The sequence below is a fragment of the Podarcis pityusensis genome (assembly GCF_964106645.2).
Source record: "Podarcis pityusensis genome assembly, chromosome: 6".
Lineage (NCBI taxonomy): Eukaryota > Metazoa > Chordata > Lepidosauria > Squamata > Lacertidae > Podarcis > Podarcis pityusensis.
This window is the reverse complement of record NC_138030.1, coordinates 97,915,755-97,933,003: the sequence shown is the minus strand read 5'-3', so window position 1 is coordinate 97,933,003 and position 17,249 is coordinate 97,915,755. Positions and strand designations below refer to the sequence as shown.

The 17,249-nt window shown below is 48.3% G+C and overlaps 2 protein-coding genes across 2 annotated transcripts in view; both read right to left on the bottom strand.

The window, feature by feature from the left end:
* Window positions 1-39: 39 nt before the first annotated feature.
* HMGCS2 (3-hydroxy-3-methylglutaryl-CoA synthase 2) lies at window positions 40-15,394 on the bottom strand. The gene is made up of 10 exons (XM_081012245.1): window positions 15,226-15,394; window positions 12,229-12,695; window positions 8,622-8,747; window positions 7,085-7,249; window positions 5,509-5,677; window positions 3,725-3,895; window positions 2,499-2,605; window positions 1,867-1,992; window positions 1,112-1,254; window positions 40-390 (listed from the first exon to the last, which is right to left on the bottom strand). Exons 1-9 carry the CDS (start codon window positions 15,327-15,329, stop codon window positions 1,148-1,150), a joined length of 1,542 nt encoding a protein of 513 aa, XP_080868371.1. The 5' UTR covers window positions 15,330-15,394; the 3' UTR covers window positions 40-390; window positions 1,112-1,147.
* The window catches only part of FASLG (Fas ligand), a 158,269-nt gene continuing 149,225 nt past the window's right edge, over window positions 8,206-17,249 (bottom strand). Inside the window, exon 5 of the mRNA XM_081012335.1 lies at window positions 8,206-8,217. The gene's annotated coding sequence lies outside the window, so the exon portion shown is untranslated. The remainder of the gene's footprint in view (window positions 8,218-17,249) is intronic.

The window sequence follows — 17,249 nt, the reverse complement described above, 5'->3', positions numbered from 1 at the left end:
AAAAACCAGCCCCTTTCCCAAATAAAAATATCCCTCGCCTTCTGTGTTAAAATATTTTATATACTTCAACAAATCTTTCTTACACTAACAACGCCTATTGTCCAAAAAGGTGCCAGCAGGGAGAAGCAGATGCCTCCAAGCAAAGGGAACCTGGAGCTCAGCAGTGAAGGCAGAGCAGGAAGCTGGGGGGGGGAGGGGAAGGAGCAGAGGCAGAGGGGAGGCCCTTCTCCCTTAGCAAGCATGGAGAGGACACAGTGCTGTGCAAGAGGGACGCTGCCCCCCCGCGCCCCCCCGCCAGAGCAGTCATCTTGAGAAGTGCAGGCATAGGTCGACTTGCTATTCTTTCGGATGGTGGAACCATTCGCCTGGCCTCCTTCCGTAAGGCTGAGACTGTAGGGGCAAAGAGAAGGGAGGTCTGGTCAAACTAGCTGGCTCTTCCAGATGGGAAAGGGGGGCTGCTGCAGTCCCCTTTCAGGTCCACTTAGGGGACAACCAGGTCATAAAGTACCTGCCACCTACTTTGGCTACTTGCCTTGGAAGACATTAGCTATGCCCAGTGTAGTATTCTGAGACACAGAAGAGACCAAGAAAGTGCATGGAGCCTGAGACCACCAGGCCCCTCTTCATCTCATGAAGCATGTTGGCATAAAACCTTAAATAACACGTTTTCGGGAAAACCTCTTAGCCTTTCTTGTGCTGCAACATTTCCCTCCCACTTCTGCCAGAAACCATTTTGAAACTTCTTTTCCCTTTCTCTTTTTCTCACACAACCATATTGTTCAGTTTCCGTGAGTCTGCTGGTTCATGGAAGCTGCTTTGTGTCAGGGAGAGAGCAGGACTATAAAAGCGGAAGTGCCAAACAATTCGAGCAAGAGCTGGCCAAGCTGCTTCTTGATATTTCTCCCTGTGCTTTCTCAGCCCTGAGAGAAGTCCTAGGTGGAGATGGGTTGGAGAAGGCTAATCTGAAGGAAAGACTCTGCGGCCAGAAGGGCATTTGCTTCCCTCGCCAAAAGCTGAGCTGCCTTCTCTGGACTTCCCCACATGACAACTCAGCCCACATCAAGCGGCTTCCCTTCAGGGACTGCTTTTAGAGCCCAGGATTTTGGCTTACCAGGAAAATCCCTGCTCCTGGCCGCTCTGCTCTCCCCTAGACTGGTCTCCGGACATACTTCCTGCGGTTCTTGTCATCCACTTGCTCTATGTACCAGGTTCCTGGGAAGAGGTCATCCTTGGACCCGTGTGGGGTGTGGCCCACTGCAGAAAGACAAAGCAAGAAAGTGGGGTAGAAAGGCAGAGGGAGGGACCAGGACAATATGATGGGGGGGGGGTGTCACCCACAAGACAGGCTGTGAACACTGGCTCTTCCTTCCACCGTGTGCACTTGGTGATCGGAGGTGGCTTAGGTCTTCAGGAGATAAGATGTTGGGGAAGGCTACTTTAGAAAACTATTACTCCCTTTCAAGCCTCCTAGAGAGAGACCCATTTATTCCCCAGAGCAATGGCAAATCTGTGTACTGTGTTGAAGTGCCTTTAGAAACTCCACAGAAAGAAGAAAGTCCTTTTATTCCAGAGGGTGCCTTGGGGCTGCTTTTCTAACTGCATTTCCAAGAGCTGAACCTGATTTTATATTTCCCATTCCCCATAAAGAAACGTAACATAATGAACATCATTGAAAACGCTCTCACCAGAAATGCAGAGCTCAAGTGGTTTTTGCAGGAGACATTACTAAGCAAGCAACTGGAGTTTAGCTTTCTCCCTTCAGATCTTTCCTGCCAAAGCCAGTTTACCTTGTGACAATGTCTTTCCAGGTCCTAAGGTAAAGCTTATTGCACCCAGGTGCACAGGTAAAGCTGCTCACATGCTCACCCAAGTGATGAGTGTCCTCTCTGAGTTTCATGATCTCAGAAAACTTCTCTGGGGGAACACATTTCCGGGAGTCCAACCGAGTCTCCAGATCTGAAAGACTGGATACCAGTTTTTCCAGAGGGGAGCCTGGAAGAGAGAGGGCACACAGTTTCCCATGAGAAATCCTGCTGCTTCCAGGGACCCCAGCAACCCCAGATGTCATGGGTGCAGTAACATTTCCCCAACAAGGCAATGATTTTGGGGCAAATGATGAATTAACTGGCCTGGTTAGTTACTGTGCTGAAATGAGCCAAAAAACTGTGAAATGTGCATTTGGGAGGCTGCAAGAAGAGCTTCTGGGTGTAAGAGGATTGGCCCCATGCAGCGTCAGCACTGGGCACCATTGGGCAAACCCCAGGACCCCAGCAGGACCCACCAATGCAGACACGAGACTGTTCTGGGGTCCTGGTTCCTTTTATATTTTCCCTTCTCTGGGGTTCAAAGGAGCACTGGGCACCAGCATTTTCATTCCTCCAGTGCCCCAGCAATGTAGAGCGCAAGTAACTTTTGCAGGCAGCACAAACTCAGGATCCTCTAGGAGTTCAAAAAGTTTGAGAAGAGGAAAGGGAGCTCTACATCAAGAAGGGACTCACCTGGAGCAGAATTCTGGGTCACCCTCAGGGAGAACATGCTGGCTGCCAGTCCTGAGCCATAGGAGAAGACCCCAATTCTAGAGCCAGCCAGCTGCTGGGCAGAGAACCTGCCGGGATTGAGACCAGAAATGTCAGAAAGGAAAAGAAAGGGAAAGTTTCCTTTCTTCCCCAGAAATCACACCAGGCAAGGGCAAACATTGACGCCCCTGCAAAAATCATTACCTTGCAAAGACTTTTCCAGGTGGTTGCAGTTTTGGGGTGAGGTGCAATCACACACTTGCAAATTCAGCTGCCACAATGCAAGCTGATTTTGTGTTCTTCCACAACAAGCCCATTCCACCCCCCCCCCAAACTGGCCTATTTGTGATAAGGCAAGTGATGAGAAAATGCACAGGGAAGTGCAACATTGTATAACCCTGCAAACGAATCAGGATGAATGTTCAAATAAACAGGCTGCCTTGAGGCAACCTTCCTGGCTCATCCTGGTTTGCGGGGAATGGCAGGGGTAGTGTGACAGAGGACGTGACGGAAACATGTTTTGGAAGGTTGTGTTGCAGTGTACAGCAGACGGGCAAGATGTCCAGCGGGTGGCAGGGGGTCAGCAGCATCCATTGCTCCTTGGCGCTACTGTCAGAGATTTCTACACAGCCACAGTCTCCTCTCCCTGCCAGGCCAAAAGCAGCCCAGGAGCTGGGGAGAGGCTGGGAGGCCAGATCCAGCTGCCGATGAGCCACCCCAGGTTTAAAGTTTTAAAATGCCACCTTCTGCTTGAAAGCTCAAAAGGCAGCTAGCAACTGTCACAGGTTAAAACCAACAAATGCGGTACTATGCAACCCCCCCAAAATATAATGAGCAGAAACAGGAAATGTTTTCATGGGTATGTGAATATAAAAGTAGGGCTGCAAGGGAGTGGGGGCCACAACTTCAGCCCTTATTTAGCAGAATTAATCACCTTGGCTAAGAGGATTTTTAATCATCAGAGAATCATGGCTTCACCCATACCAAGAATCCTGGGAATTGTACTTTACAAGGCGTGAAATACAGCTCCCAAAGAGTCTTTAAATGCATGGTGTGTTTGCAGCCCTTGCTTTCTGACCAAACCTTATGAAACACGACTATTTTTGCCATTTCTGTGTCCTCTTCAGCTGCCCTGGATTTGGAGTAGGAATAATCCATTATTGGAAAGAGCAGGGGAGGCGTGGAAGGAAAGAGCAGGGGTGACTTACTGGGCCAGGAGAGATGCGAGGCAGCCGTACACTGAGGGAGTGTACATGTTTCCATTGCGAGCAGAGAGGAAGAGAGAGGGCTGTGTCTTCTGGCGGAACAGCTCCTGGCTGGCCTTCTGGAAAGCTCTGTCCACCTCCTTGCTGGAGTAGGTTTCTTCCAACTTCACCTTACTAAAAGGGAAGGTGGGCAGTCAGTCCTGGCCCCAATTGTGGAATACCCTTTTCTCGGGGGGGGGGGGGAGTGAGGCCAGGGAATGTGCTCTCATACACAGAGGCATGGGGGTGCACTGAGCTTTCTCTGCTTGGCTTAATTTTCATAAGCACATTTTAATAAATTAACATTTTAAAAGAGCCTAAAACTTTCTCCATAGAGGTAGAGGTGGCAAGTTCAGTTAAATTCAAAGCTGGCAGAGAAATAAACATTTTCTGGAGTTGTCCTCCTAGCCTTGCTGGAGGCGGAAGCCTTTCTTGCTCCCCCCGCTCCTATCAGGCTCAAAGTACTTTGCTGAGAAAGACCCCACTGCATAAAATACATTTTTTAAAAATCACTTGACTTTCAGTTGCTTCAGAGGTTTGCTCAGGTTAATTGTTAGTTTTACAGGATTAATTATTAATACTGGGTTTTGCTTTTTGATCCGTTTTCAATCTTTGAGAAAAGTAATTTATAAATATCTAAACAAATAAAACAGATAAATAAGCTTTCCCAAAGAATATAATTTTTTTCTATTGGCAAATATGAAGGAAGTTGAGGATGTAGTAGGTGCACTGAAGGCTTTGCTGCTGGCCAATGGGTGGGTTCGCATGGGAAGATCAGCAAAAGACAAGACTCTGCCTCAGCAGCCGGCAGGTGAGTTTGACAATGGGTGAATACAAGCTAATGGAGATAAAGGAACTTCAGGTGAATTTCAAGTCAGGGATGAGAGCTAAGGGTTATCATCTCTAAAAGAAAAGAATACCAGCCTCGTCTAAGTCCCAAGGCAGGTGTGAGCAGATGACTTGCAAGGTCTCCTTTGTTTTCCTGGAAGTGCAAGGTCAGCCAACCAGAGGCAGGTGCAAAAGACGGAGGGAGGAGGGGCAGGGGAGACCAGATCCAGACACCACACCCTCTCTCAGAGGACAGAGCCATTGATCTACCATGCGGCATGAGCTGGATCCTAGGACAACCTGCATACGCAAGTCCTGTACATCTGAGTTACTTCAGATAAGAAAGCCTAATCATTTTAATGGGAAGAGGGGCTTTCATTTTTACATTGGAGCTAGTCCACTGTAGATCATGCAAGGATCTAGATCTAGATCCATCTTCTGCCCATCCCTGTCCTGAAGAACTTCTAAGAACAAGCTTGCCCCCTGTCCCACTATCTTCTCCAGTTCTTGGGTGATGTCTTTAAAAGAGGTAAAGGTAAATGACCCCTGACAGTTAAGTCCAGTCGTGAACGAATCTGGGGTTGCGGCGCTCATCTTGCTTTACTGGCCAAGGGAGCCGACACAGTTTTTCTGGGTCATGTGGCCAGCATAACTAAGCCGCTTCTGGCGAACCAGAGCAGTGCACGGAAATGTCATTTACCTTCCTACCGGAGCAGTACCTATTTATCTACTTGCACTTTGATGTGCTTTCGAACTGCTAGGTTGGCAGGAGCAGGGACCAAGCAACGGGAGCTCACCCCATCACTGGGATTTGAACCGCCGACCTTTTGATCGGCAAGTCCTAGGCTCTGTGGTTTAGACCACAGCGCCACCCGCGTCCCATACAAAGCCACTAATAAAGGAAGCTACACTCTACTGACCTGAAGTCCTTCAGCCCCTTGTAGACCCCACACTCGACATCAGGGTTGCGGGAGGCCAGGAAGTCGTTCAGCAACACCCGCGCCAGAGACTTCTGCACCAGCTTGCAGAAAGGTGTGTGGAAGATCATGAACTGGAAGTCTTCGAGGGTGCACTGCTTGGAGATCCCAGCTGCCTCGGGGGTAGAAGAAAGCATCAGAGAGATGGAGCCCCCCCCCCACAACTGCACCCAGGAAATGAGACGTGCAGTGGAGACACACCACCTGCTCAGCCCTAGCATGCAAGATGTTACCCCCCAAAAAATAGCTAGCACAGGTGCCTGCTTTTCGTAGTGCCAACCCACACACTCCCACCCCCAACTTCAGTTAGGATTCTCCTGATCTGCTGATAATGTGGTGGTGGGGGGTAGGTAATCCAACATAAAATTGGTGGTGGTGGTGGGGTTATGTTAAAAGGATGAGATAAAAGGATGTCACATAGAGGAGGGAGGGAGAAAGGTTGTTTTCTGCTGCTCCAGAGAAGCGGACACGGAACAATGGATCCAAACTACAAGAAAGAAGATTCCACCTAAACATTAGGAAGAACTTCCTGACAGTAAGAGCTGTTTGACAGTGGAATTTGCTGCCAAGGAGTGTGGTGGAGTCTCCTTCTTTGGAGGTCTTTAAGCAGAGGCTTGACAACCATATGTCAGGAGTGCTCTGATGGTGTTTCCTGCTTGGCAGGGGGTTGGACTCGATGGCCCTTGTGGTCTCTTCCAACTCTATGATTCTATGATTCTATGAGATTATTCATCTTTGGATGAAGGGCAGAATACACATTTAATAAATTATCACCATAATCAAATTGCAAATTACCCAACTGTGGAAGTAAAGAAGCATTTCTGGATGTTCTGGGGACCTTTTGCTTTGGGGTTGTTTTTTTTAAAGGGAGGGGATGTTTTCCTGGGGGCCACAACCACCTTTTCCCTCACCCCCTACTTCTGTGGGCAAAGTACTCCTCAGTGGCTGTGGGGGAACACTAGGTGTGACACACAGCTCTCCCCCCAATCCACTCTTTTGTGCATGTTCATGTGTATTGGAAAACTCACAATGGACCTTAGGTTTCTGGAGCTCAGGGAGGGTGGGGGACACCCAACCTCAATGTGAACAGAGCTTCCCACTTGTGTAGATAGGAAAGACGGAGCCAAAAGGGGCCCCCCCACCAGGTGGGGCGGGGTTTCTCCCTCAGCATCCTGGCTGCTGGCTCACTGAGAGGGAGGCTGGGAGGTTGGCACGGTGCAAGCACCCTGGCAGGACCAGCGTGAGGGCTTTACCAGTGCATTTGAGGCACACCGACCTCCTTGCCGCCTGGCCCCCTCCCGCTTCCAGTAAGCAACAGCAACCTAAGTAGAGCAGCTCCTCCCCAGCCAGCAAAGCCCTTCTGGACAAGGTTCAACCAAAAGCAGTCGGGTGCAAATGAACGTGCAAAGAAGCACGCATGGACAATTGAGACTGGCGTGGTCCATGTGCACATTCATGCTCTGGTGCGCCCACAGCCAGGAAGGAAGGCACGGCTGACCGTTCTCCCAGCCACGCTGACCTTTCTGCCACTGGCTCTCGATCTTCTTGCGATATGTGGCATAGCACCGATCCAAGGCTCGAAAGTAGCACTGGATGGAGAGCTGCCCATCCACCACAGGATACTCTGAAGCCAAGTCTGGCTTATAGAAGTCATAGACATGTTCCATGTGGGTCCCACGAAGACCTTGGCAGGAAAAAGTCACAGGTGAGCTTGCGTGGTGCAGCAATAATTCTGCTAGCACATTTGAAAGATAAGCAGGGTCCGGCATGGCTCCAGATTGGATGGGAGACCACATGGTGAGATTCCTGCATTGCAGGGGGTTGGACTAGATGATTCTTGGGTGTACCTTCCAACTCAACTATTCTATGACATCCCAGTATTAGCAATGGCAACAAAGGGAATAATCCTCCAGTTATTAACCATTGCACTTGAGGTAAAACCCACAGATACCCCTAATAACTTTTTCTTAGTCTGACTGGTGCATTTTCTGCTTGACACGCTTGCTTTATGCTTCCAAGCTATGCATCTTTCTCCCAGGTTCCATTTCAGTGGCATCACCTTGTCTAGGAGCAAAGATGCAAAAGGAGAGAGAGAATCTACTGGGGGAGTGCAAAAGATGCTAAAGCAAAATTCCACCCTGAGCCAACACTAGTGTTGCCCAGACACTGATGCCTATGTCCAAAATAAAAGAACCTGGCTAGCTCTCTCCCTCTCTTTTCTTTTTTAACTCAGGGAGCTCCGAATCTCTGGCAGCTACTCTAAGAGCTACTAGGCATAAGGGCCTATTCTCCTCCCTGAAAAGCTTGCCTGCCCCTCTGGGTGCAGAAAAGGAGGAGCAGCCCCCCCCCCCCCCATTTGCAGCTTTCCATATGAATTCCTGAAAACTCTGTGAGAGAGGATGCATTTGACTATTTTGGCAGAGATGTGCTGCTTTCCCACCAGCAAGAGCTCCATGAATCTCCAGCCCAGCACACCACAATGGACTCATTCATGCAGGCTTAATCTGTTTGCATAGAGGGGCTTATGAAGCCTGGCAGAAGTCCATCTTTGACTGCCCTGGTTCTCTTCTACATTTGTACTCAAGCAAATCCACAGATCGGACGTCATGTCCCACTTGTTCTGTGCTGCATGGATGTAGTCAGAATTTTCTTCTAGGGGGGCAGGCTTTATGTTAGAGGGGAAGAACCCAGTTATCTGTGATGCAATTGGTCAGTTAGTTAAACATTTTTATTTATTTTCTTGGTTGGGGCGGCAGCTGCCCCCCTTGCACCCCTCTGGCTATGCCCACGTCCAGTGGGCCTGTTGGGACACAAGCAGTGTGAATGTGTCAGCCACCCAGTCTGCCCTCTTGCAGCAGGAGGGGGGATGTTGCATGCTTCCCCCCCCATCCCGCCCTCCCTTTTTCTTTTTATTTTAATGGCATGGTTTCAACTGTGACCATAGCACCCGCTTCAGCCAATGCAAAAAAATCTAATGGATGGCTGGTTGGTTTATGGATAAAATCCCTCGCTATGCAAAGCAAGCTTTTTAGACACGGCCGCGTTTGGATACTCACCTCTCTCTAAGGCCAGGGGAGCATCTGGTCCAACCAGCATAGCTATGGCTCCAGCACCACCCGTTGGCCGCGCATTCCCGGTGGCATAAACAGCAATATCGCCACAAACCACCAAGGCATAGCGTCCTGGCATGGGAAGAGCATCACCAAAGTGTCAGGGCTGATGACGAGGAAGGCAGGAAAAGCTCTTCCTGGTCTGCGTCATCATAAAAAAGTATCCGTGTTTCACTTGCAGGTGTGAGCTGCAATATAGTAACAGCTACTTCTGAATCTCTGTCTGTCTGTCTGTCTGTCTGTCTGTCTGTCTGTCTGGCACTTCACACAGTCAGAGCAGGGGGGAAAAGACAAATCCCTCCCCCCACCAGCTTACAGTATAACTATGACAATAGTGAGTGAAGAGAAGTACTTAAAAAGAAGCAAAAGAATGGCAGCACCTTACAACTGAAATAACAAGCACACACACACTGTTCATAGGCAATCCCATGTAAAGATCTCACACATCTAGTTTGGCCCAGAGGACTGAAAAAATAAATGGCTGGCAGAGACCATGCCTGCTACTACAAAGCAAAGGTACGATATGAAAAAGGAGAGCCTTCAGTCCTTATTAACCTACTCATACTCTCCCAAAATGCTTTAACTATTTTTCCAATAAAATGCACAGCAAAACAGGCATTCTTGTTTTCTGCTAAGCCATAAACACACAGGTTTCTAGGTATAAGAGTTTTGCAAGTAGCAATGATGAAATGGTGAACCCACCATCTCTCTCCTTAGGCCTGTTAGACATGGAACAACCCCCAGAAAAGAATTGTTCTGGACTTGAGGAAAGCACAGCTGTCTTCCCAACAGCCAGAGGCTTCCAAGGATCTTCTGAGTGGAGCACAAAGACAATGGACTACCCCTCTTGCTTGTCCCCAGAATCTGGCATTCAGAGGCACCTCTGAACATAAGAAAAACCTGCTGCAGTGGCGGACGTTGGGGTCTCCTAAACTTCAGTGCCTGCCTCTCATGCTCTATTCCTCTAAACCATAGTTGCAGCATCCCCCGCAAAGCTGAGGTTCCGTGCCCAGTGGGACCAAACTGGTTGCATCCCCCTAGATCCGCCTCTGGCCACCTTGCCCAGCCTCCTCTTCTCACAGGGGCCGCCCCGATGCCTGTGGGAAACCAGGGAGCAGAACTAGAGCACAAGAGCAGCCCTCTCCCTCCCAGGGTCTCCAACAACATGTCAGCGATTACAGTGAATTTGTGGTGGATTTATACCGGACCACCCATCGTTCTGCTTTATTTGTCGCTCTGGGATGCTTCCCAAAACATTGCTGCCTCATTGCCACCTGGAGGGGGCACTCTAGCACAACAGAGCAACAAAGGACAGACAAAAGAAACAAACAAAGCCTAGAACATTTGTGGCATGAAAAGTTTGAGGGCTTCATCATGACATTATGGGACTTGTACCAGTTGGAGACAAAGCAGGAAGACCACCCAACAAATATTTTGCAGGCGCAAACAGTATCAGGAGTAGGATTGCGTATAACCGCCCCAAGACCACCTCAAGCATAAACAATATGAGAACATTGCTTTTTCCTTTTTGTAAACTACTTTGAGGTTGGTTTGCTTTTACTACCAAGCAGTATATAAATTTTAATAAACACATGATCATAAATGCACAGTAAAGAGGGCTGAAGGCACAGATGGCAGCCCATTCCACATGTTCACGATGCCTTGTGTCTTCACTTTTGCCTGTCCTTTTGCCTTCCTGCATCTTCTGCCAGTCAATGGACCAGCAGATGGGCAGAATCATGCAGGAAGAGCCTCAATCAGTGGAAATGTATAACTAAGGAAGGGAGACCAGACTATGGCCTTGGAGGTCTTTCTTGGGTGGGGGCCTGCCCCACTTGACCCAACAAAGGAGCCTCCTTTGATCATAGGTTTACAGCAGTTGCTGCTTTATTTTCTAATAAAATCCCTAAAACTGGTCTTTTCCATCGCTATGGAAAACTGAGCTTCTCACCATGGTCCCTATCAGTTCACATCCTGTCTAGGGATCTCTTTTGTGCTAACATTTCCCAACTCTGCTGCATTAAATCAGTTATCAGTCCATAAAGGGACCTGTTCCATTTCCTCTAAGTTTACTCAGAAACCTTTCAGGAGGAACTTCGTCAAAAGCTGAGCATGGGAGCGCGAGGACACATCTCCTCCCATATCTGCAAGGACTGAGAAAATTTGGTCCATTGTAACTATGATTAAGCTAACTTATTGTAGATACATACACTCTCAAAGTATAATTCTTTCCTTACAACCTGAAAGGCAGGACTTCTCTTTGCAGAAACCATAATAATAATCCTACTATATGCTTGCAAAGTTTATACAGATAATTGCCTGGCTCTCTTGGCTCTCTATCTCTCTTTAAATGGTTTTCCTTCCAAATCTCTGGTCAGGAGACGTATTTTTGTTAGAAGACCTATGACTCATATGTGAGAACGAACCACTCGGCTTGAACAATCTGCAACTCTCACTCAGATGTCTCTGGGAAGACTCTGCAATATGGAGGAGAAGGGTTGCATCTCTGCACAGTTGGCATTCAGAGGCAAACACTTCTTGCTTTGTTCCTTTCCCGTATGCTTGTGACAGAACTTAGCAACTAGATTCTTCTGTACTGCTAGAAACAATGGCCTTGTGTCTCCTTGAGGTTTGTCTAGCAAATAAATTTTTTTTAGACAGGGAGCAGTTTTAACCTCTTTACTCCCGTAATACAGGGGTGAGGATCTAGCAGGTGGGCCACCTGATGGGAGGGCATACCTGTCATCAGGTGTAGGGTGGGCGTGGCTTGGCCAAAATAGCCTTGCAGGCCAAATGGTGGACTAATTAGCCTGATGGGATGGAAGCCCCCCATCCCGGCTGTAACAGGTGTTTCTCTAGCTCTTTCTCTCCCCCCCCCCGGCTAGCTCTCCCCTGGTCCGCTTCGCTTCTTGTGTCCCTCAGAGAGACTCTGGGAACTGTGGTGCCGCAAGAGAATCTATAGAGTCTACATGGCACCCACCAAATTCCTTCTCCTCCAGGAGCACAAAAGTGAACCGCCACAAGCTTTCTTTAACGTGAGGAGAATGGGCAGCCCCAATGTCTCCTGATGGCAGAAGTATAAAACTGCAAAATGCTACCCTATAGCAAAAAATGGGACAAAACCTGCCTGGGAGAGTCACTTAAGCAGCATGCCTTCTCTACAAAAAGCTCCAGGAATAGGAAGTATCATTTGCTGAGTGGAGCCAAGAAACGTCACAAAATGTTTTACTCACAGCAACTTCTGAAAATTCCAAAGGAGGGAAATTTGAGGGTGATTCCCACACAGTCCAGCCTCCTAAACATTTCCAAACTGTCTCCTGGTGTGAGACCTCAGGCAAGTGTTTGTGGCCCCGAGGCTTCAAGTTACACCACCTGTTATTCTGAAACCGGCTGTGCCTTACATCCATGCCTTAGAGATGGGGTGTAGGCAGGCATGGAAGGATATATGACTGGGCCAAGTCGGCCCTGTGGACGTGCCTGGATGCTTGTTTTTGGAGAGGACACCTTCCAGGTGGGGGTCTGAGGGGGTGCCACTGAGACCACCATCACTTACCATCCCAGGAGCTGGACTCAATCCAGTCAGCTGCGTTGAAGAGGGAGGCTGTTCCTCCATAACAGGCATTGGTGGTGTCGATGCCTTCAACATCTGTGTTTCCTGAATCTTCAAAGAGCTGCATCAGAACTGTCTTGACAGCTTTGGATTTGTCAATGATGGTCTCTGTGCCAACCTCTAGTCGGCCGATGGACTCCCAGGGCAGGCGGCTTCGCTCTACCAGACGCTGCACGACTGTCAGGCACAAGGAGTTGATGTCCTCGTGGGCCGCACAGAAGCCCATCTGCTTCTGCCCCAGGCCCACGGTGTATTTTCCAGCCTCCACCCCATCATACTTCTCCAGCTCAACCTGATCCACATACTGGGAAGGGAAGTACACCTCCAGAGCAAGGATGCCCACATCATTGGGCCAGGAGGAGGAGGAGGAGGAGGGATTTGCCTGGTGGTGCGCAGAGCCTTTGGAGAAACTGCAAGGCAAGCAGAGAGAAGAGTTTCCTTACAGTCTACAAAGGAAGAGGATCTCTGGCTGCTCAGACAAGATGCATGTAACCAAACAGATTTCCCCGTGGCATTGCTTTCCTCAGAACTGTCTCCATGGTGGATCATCACAAAGCAGCTGCACTGACCTCTCCGCAGAGGTTCAAAAGGGATACTTGGCCAGGGGGTCGGATTTAAGCCCTGGGCCCCGAACAGTGCATCTCCTTCCGACTGAGCTCCCTCCCCAGCTCTGCTTACAATTGCATCCTAGTGAGCAGTGCTTCTCAAACTTTTTTCTCTGGGCCACACTTTCAGAATAAAAATTTGCTCATGCCACACCATTTTTTTTAATTGATAAGAAAGAAAAGCATTGGAAAACAAAAAGAAACAACTCCTAGCAGTGCTTGATTTATAACACAGAACACAACTATTTTATCATATGATCATGGGGCAGCCAGAAAGCATCAAACAATGCAGCTACATAAGAATGTGGATCATTCCCAAAATGGATTGTTCTTCAATCTTCTGGTCACCCTTGTCCTCCTCTCCTGCCACACCCTCTGAAAACCAATGCTAGGGAGAGACTCTAACATCCTGCTCCTAGGTGACGTATCAGAAGGCCTTCTCCCTGGCCAGCCAGCTCTGGAACTCTTTCTGCTGTGAAATTTAGACACCAGCTCAAAACATTTTGGTTAAATGTGTTAATCATTCTTCAAAACTTCCAGCATTTCTATTTTTATGTTTTATTGTACCGTTCTTCTGAGAAAGGCTCTTGTAGGATTCTCTGTCTTTCCAAAGGCAGGTAAAAACCTTTGAGAAGTTCTGAGAAGCAGCATCTCTGTTTTTTGCTTCTGTATTATTTCCTGCTTTGTTGTTGCTGCTATTGTTTTTATTATGTACATCCCACTTTTCCTCCAAGGAGCTCAAGGTGATGCGGATGGTTCTTCCCCCGCCCATTTTATTAGCACAACCACCTTGTGAGGTGACGGGTTGAGAGTGACTGGCCTAAGGTCACCCAGTGGTTGGGATCTGAACCCTGATCTCCCAGGCCCTAGTCCAGCGGTCTAACCACTGCACCACACTGGCTTTCATTCTTCTTTCTGTGACGAGTGCATTGTGCAATTTTTATTGCTGTTGTTTTTACTTTATAAACTACTGGGGTTTTTTCCAGAAATATTTTAAGATTTAAAAAATGAGATGTGACCTTCTGCCCCACCCCCACTTTGAGGAATGGCTTTGAGCTGTGATGCCCCTTAACATTGTCACCTCTGCTGCAACATGGACCCGGGTGCCGTCTGATAAACATTCTTGGTTCCTTTGCCTCCTCATGGACCTCCTTACCATCCCATATCCTAACCCTAAGATCAAGAGATTCCTGTGTTATAATCTCACCCTGCACACTGACTCTTATCAGGAGGTTAATGTTTAATTGAAAGGTCTTTGATTAAGCTGATGCAAGGTCAACATTTCTGGACACAGCTCGAGTTCAGGTCCAAAGGGCAAATGTATTTTTTCAAACTAGATTTGTATTCTTGCCCTTTAACAAAACCCACTCTCCATTTTATGAAAGATCCACCCCCCTGTTTTTGTGCCATATTGGTTTATCCTGCTCTTGGTTTTATCATAGGAAACTGATCTAAGAAATTTGTCCAGGTTTTAATGTGTTTTATTAATTTTTTGAACTTTTTTGGTAGCTAATTTGAGTTTATTTTATAAAGAAAAGGAGGGCATAATAAATTTAATGATCAGTCAAACAAAAAAGCAAACATGTTCTCCGGTTCCTCTGCTAGTGGCTCCACTTTGTCAATCCACTTTCCCCCATCACTCAGTGCCTGGTCTAAGGTCAGTTTGGATGCAGAACGTTTTCTCCCTTAAGGGATTTGTGTGCAGGAAGGAATACAGGATCACAATGTTGTGAAGGAAGCCCAAGTCCATCTATGGATTCTGCAGTCAGGATCTCTGAGCAGGAGCAGTAGGAACTTTGTCTCCTACTTGTGGATTCTGCCTGCAAAACACTTCTGTGAAAATGTTTGCTGGATACAGGCTATTGGTGCAGCTAAAATATGGGAAATGCAGCCAGGAATCAATATTCCTCTTTTTGTCATGTAGAAAGATTTTCATGAGTGCTTTCATGAGGCACCCCTTGAGCTATTGGTTCCTTTGTACTGGCAGCCTCCAGGTATGAAAATCCACAAATACTCTCCCAACAGTTGGAAAGGAACTGGTGGTAATTGTTTTGGAAGGTGTGACATAAAAACCCCCACAAAAAACTGGTGTGGTTGTTGTACGGAAAAGGACTTTTCAGAATGGCCTGTTTTCCATTTTCAAGTAGGATGCAGGTGAGTCTAGAGAAAATGTAAACCTGCTGCCCTTTGTTAATTCCTGCATTCCTTAGAGCATCATCATTTTGTCAAAGCCTTCTAGGCAGATCATTTATATATTTCAAAACTTGTGCGAAATGTCCTGTTTACACAGATTGAGGCTGTCAAGGCTGCCCCCTCCCCCCTCCGGCCTCCTTACCTGTTTTGCTGCACCATTGCTGGCAAATGGACTCGCCCAAGGGGCCTTTGCAATGTCCGTTTCATCGGCCAGCAGCGCTTTGCATTGCTGAAAAGCCGGAACATTTTCACAGGCTGGCTGGAGAGTCAAGCTAAGCTGGGGAGTGAATTCCTCGCAAACCCCACTGGCTCTTAAAGCGATTCCCTGAGCCCCCACAGCAAAGCCCAACTAAGTCCCTCCCCACCCTTATCAAAGAAGCCAGTGGGATGTACTTCACTATTTCCCAACTAAAGGTCATAGCACACTGACGGATCTAACAGGCTTGAACACCTTTTTTTGCAGCATTAGTGCTGGGGATTCCTTACTATGAAGACACCAGTCATCTCTAAGCCCTGAGCCTTGCTACCCTCAGGGGTTCCCATCCCAAGGAAGAGCCCTTCTGCTTCTTCCTCTCCCTTTCCACCCTCTGCAAGAGACAAAATGCTCACCTTCTATATGGTGTTTTTGCCAGCTAGGCAAATAGCACTAAGACAGAGGTATTTAGATCAAGAAAATGCCAGGGAGGAAAGGGTTCACAAAAGTCTCCTCTGCTAGCCCCTCACATAATGCAAGAACCGAAGAAAAGCCTGGCAGACAGATCAGGCCAGTGGCCCACCTGGTCCAGCATCTCGTTCTCACCGTGGCTGAACAAATGCACATAGGAATCCCGCAAGCAAGAGCTCTTTCCCACCTGTGGCTTTTATTTCTTAAATTACTATACCGCCCTTCATCCGAGGGTCCCAGGGCAGTTTTCAACAGAGAACCATAAAAAAAATAAAATAATAAATAATAAAATAAATAAATAAAATTTATTATTATTATAAAATAATAAATAATAAAATAAAAACAATAGCCCCACCCCCACCAGTTTAAAAGGCCAAAGCTTGATTAATCAACCAAAGGTTTCCAGCAACTGGGATTCAGACGCCTTGCTGCCTCCAGCTGAGGAGGCAGAACAGAGTCACTGTGGCTGCTAGCCATCGGCAGATATTGACAGCCCTCTCCTACTCCTCCAAGACGGTGCCCCATCCTCTTTTAAAGCCATCGTGGCTGGGGATCATCACTGCCTCCTGTGGGAACGTGTTCCATCGTTTAACTATGTGCTGCATGGAGTCCTTTCTTTTATCTGTTTCTGCAATAGCACTGCTTATGCTGGGGTTTCAGCCATGCCTATGTTTGCAAAATAAAAATGCTTTTCATTCAACTGCTGTCTCTAGCTTTAAAAACATAGGCGCCCTCTGACAATGGCTGCCTGTGGACGGCTAAAAGGCTGCTGGCTTGGCTAGGGCCCAGAGCCCCTCAAACCAAGGGAGGGGGCAGAAGAGGCTACTCTGCACAGCTGCCCCTTGGGACGTGGCTGGACTCTAGCTCCCAGGAGCCTCAAGCAGCACGGCCAGAGGGCAGAGAGGGCGGAAGCTGGGGAGGCATAAGTCCCCCCCCCCCGGCTCCAAAGACACCCAAGTCCAACTCCACCAGCAAGGCCTGTGTCTAGGAGTTCAAAAGCAGCAGGACGCTGGGTTGTCCATGGGTGGTTTCATTGAGAGGATGAAGGCACCAAGAAAGGAGGTGGCGTAAGGATGGCACCCTGAGGTGGCTCTGTTTTCCTTTAACACACACTTGAGGAACAGGGTCCAGTTGAATGCAGATTTCAAAGCAGCGGCCCAGCTGGGGGGGGAGGAGGAGAACAAGGAGCTGCTCTGCTTCAGAGGAGGCCCTGGCAATTCAGGGCAAAGGCCACACAGGAATGCAGGCGAGAGGTCAAGGCAGCAGATAAATTCTGTTGAAACTGCCAAGTAGCATGTGAGTCTGAGGGATCAGAAACGAGAGGAAGTTGCTAAGGATCAGGACGAGGGCTCTCACCCGCTGGCTGCCAATCAGAGCAACAAGGGTGAGGAAACACTGCAGGGCAGAGGTCAGGTGGCCACCCGCCACCCCTGCAGGATGAGTTGGCTGCCTTTCTCAGGGCAGAGTCGCAGGCTGATCTTGCTCAAGAGGGCAGCTGCTTT

What these genes read in the sequence shown, in the direction of transcription:
- HMGCS2 (XM_081012245.1), bottom strand. Translation starts at nt 15,329, where the DNA reads ATGTTCCGGCTTTTCAGCAATGCAAAGCGCTGCTGGCCGATGAAACGG. An exon ending in GCAATGGTGCAGCAAAACAG is followed by an intron (nt 12,696 to 15,225) that starts GTAAGGAGGCCG and finishes CTTGCCTTGCAG; the next exon opens with TTTCTCCAAAGGCTCTGCGC. An exon ending in AGAGGACACTCATCACTTGG is followed by an intron (nt 1,255 to 1,866) that starts GTGAGCATGTGA and finishes GTCTTTCTGCAG; the next exon opens with TGGGCCACACCCCACACGGG.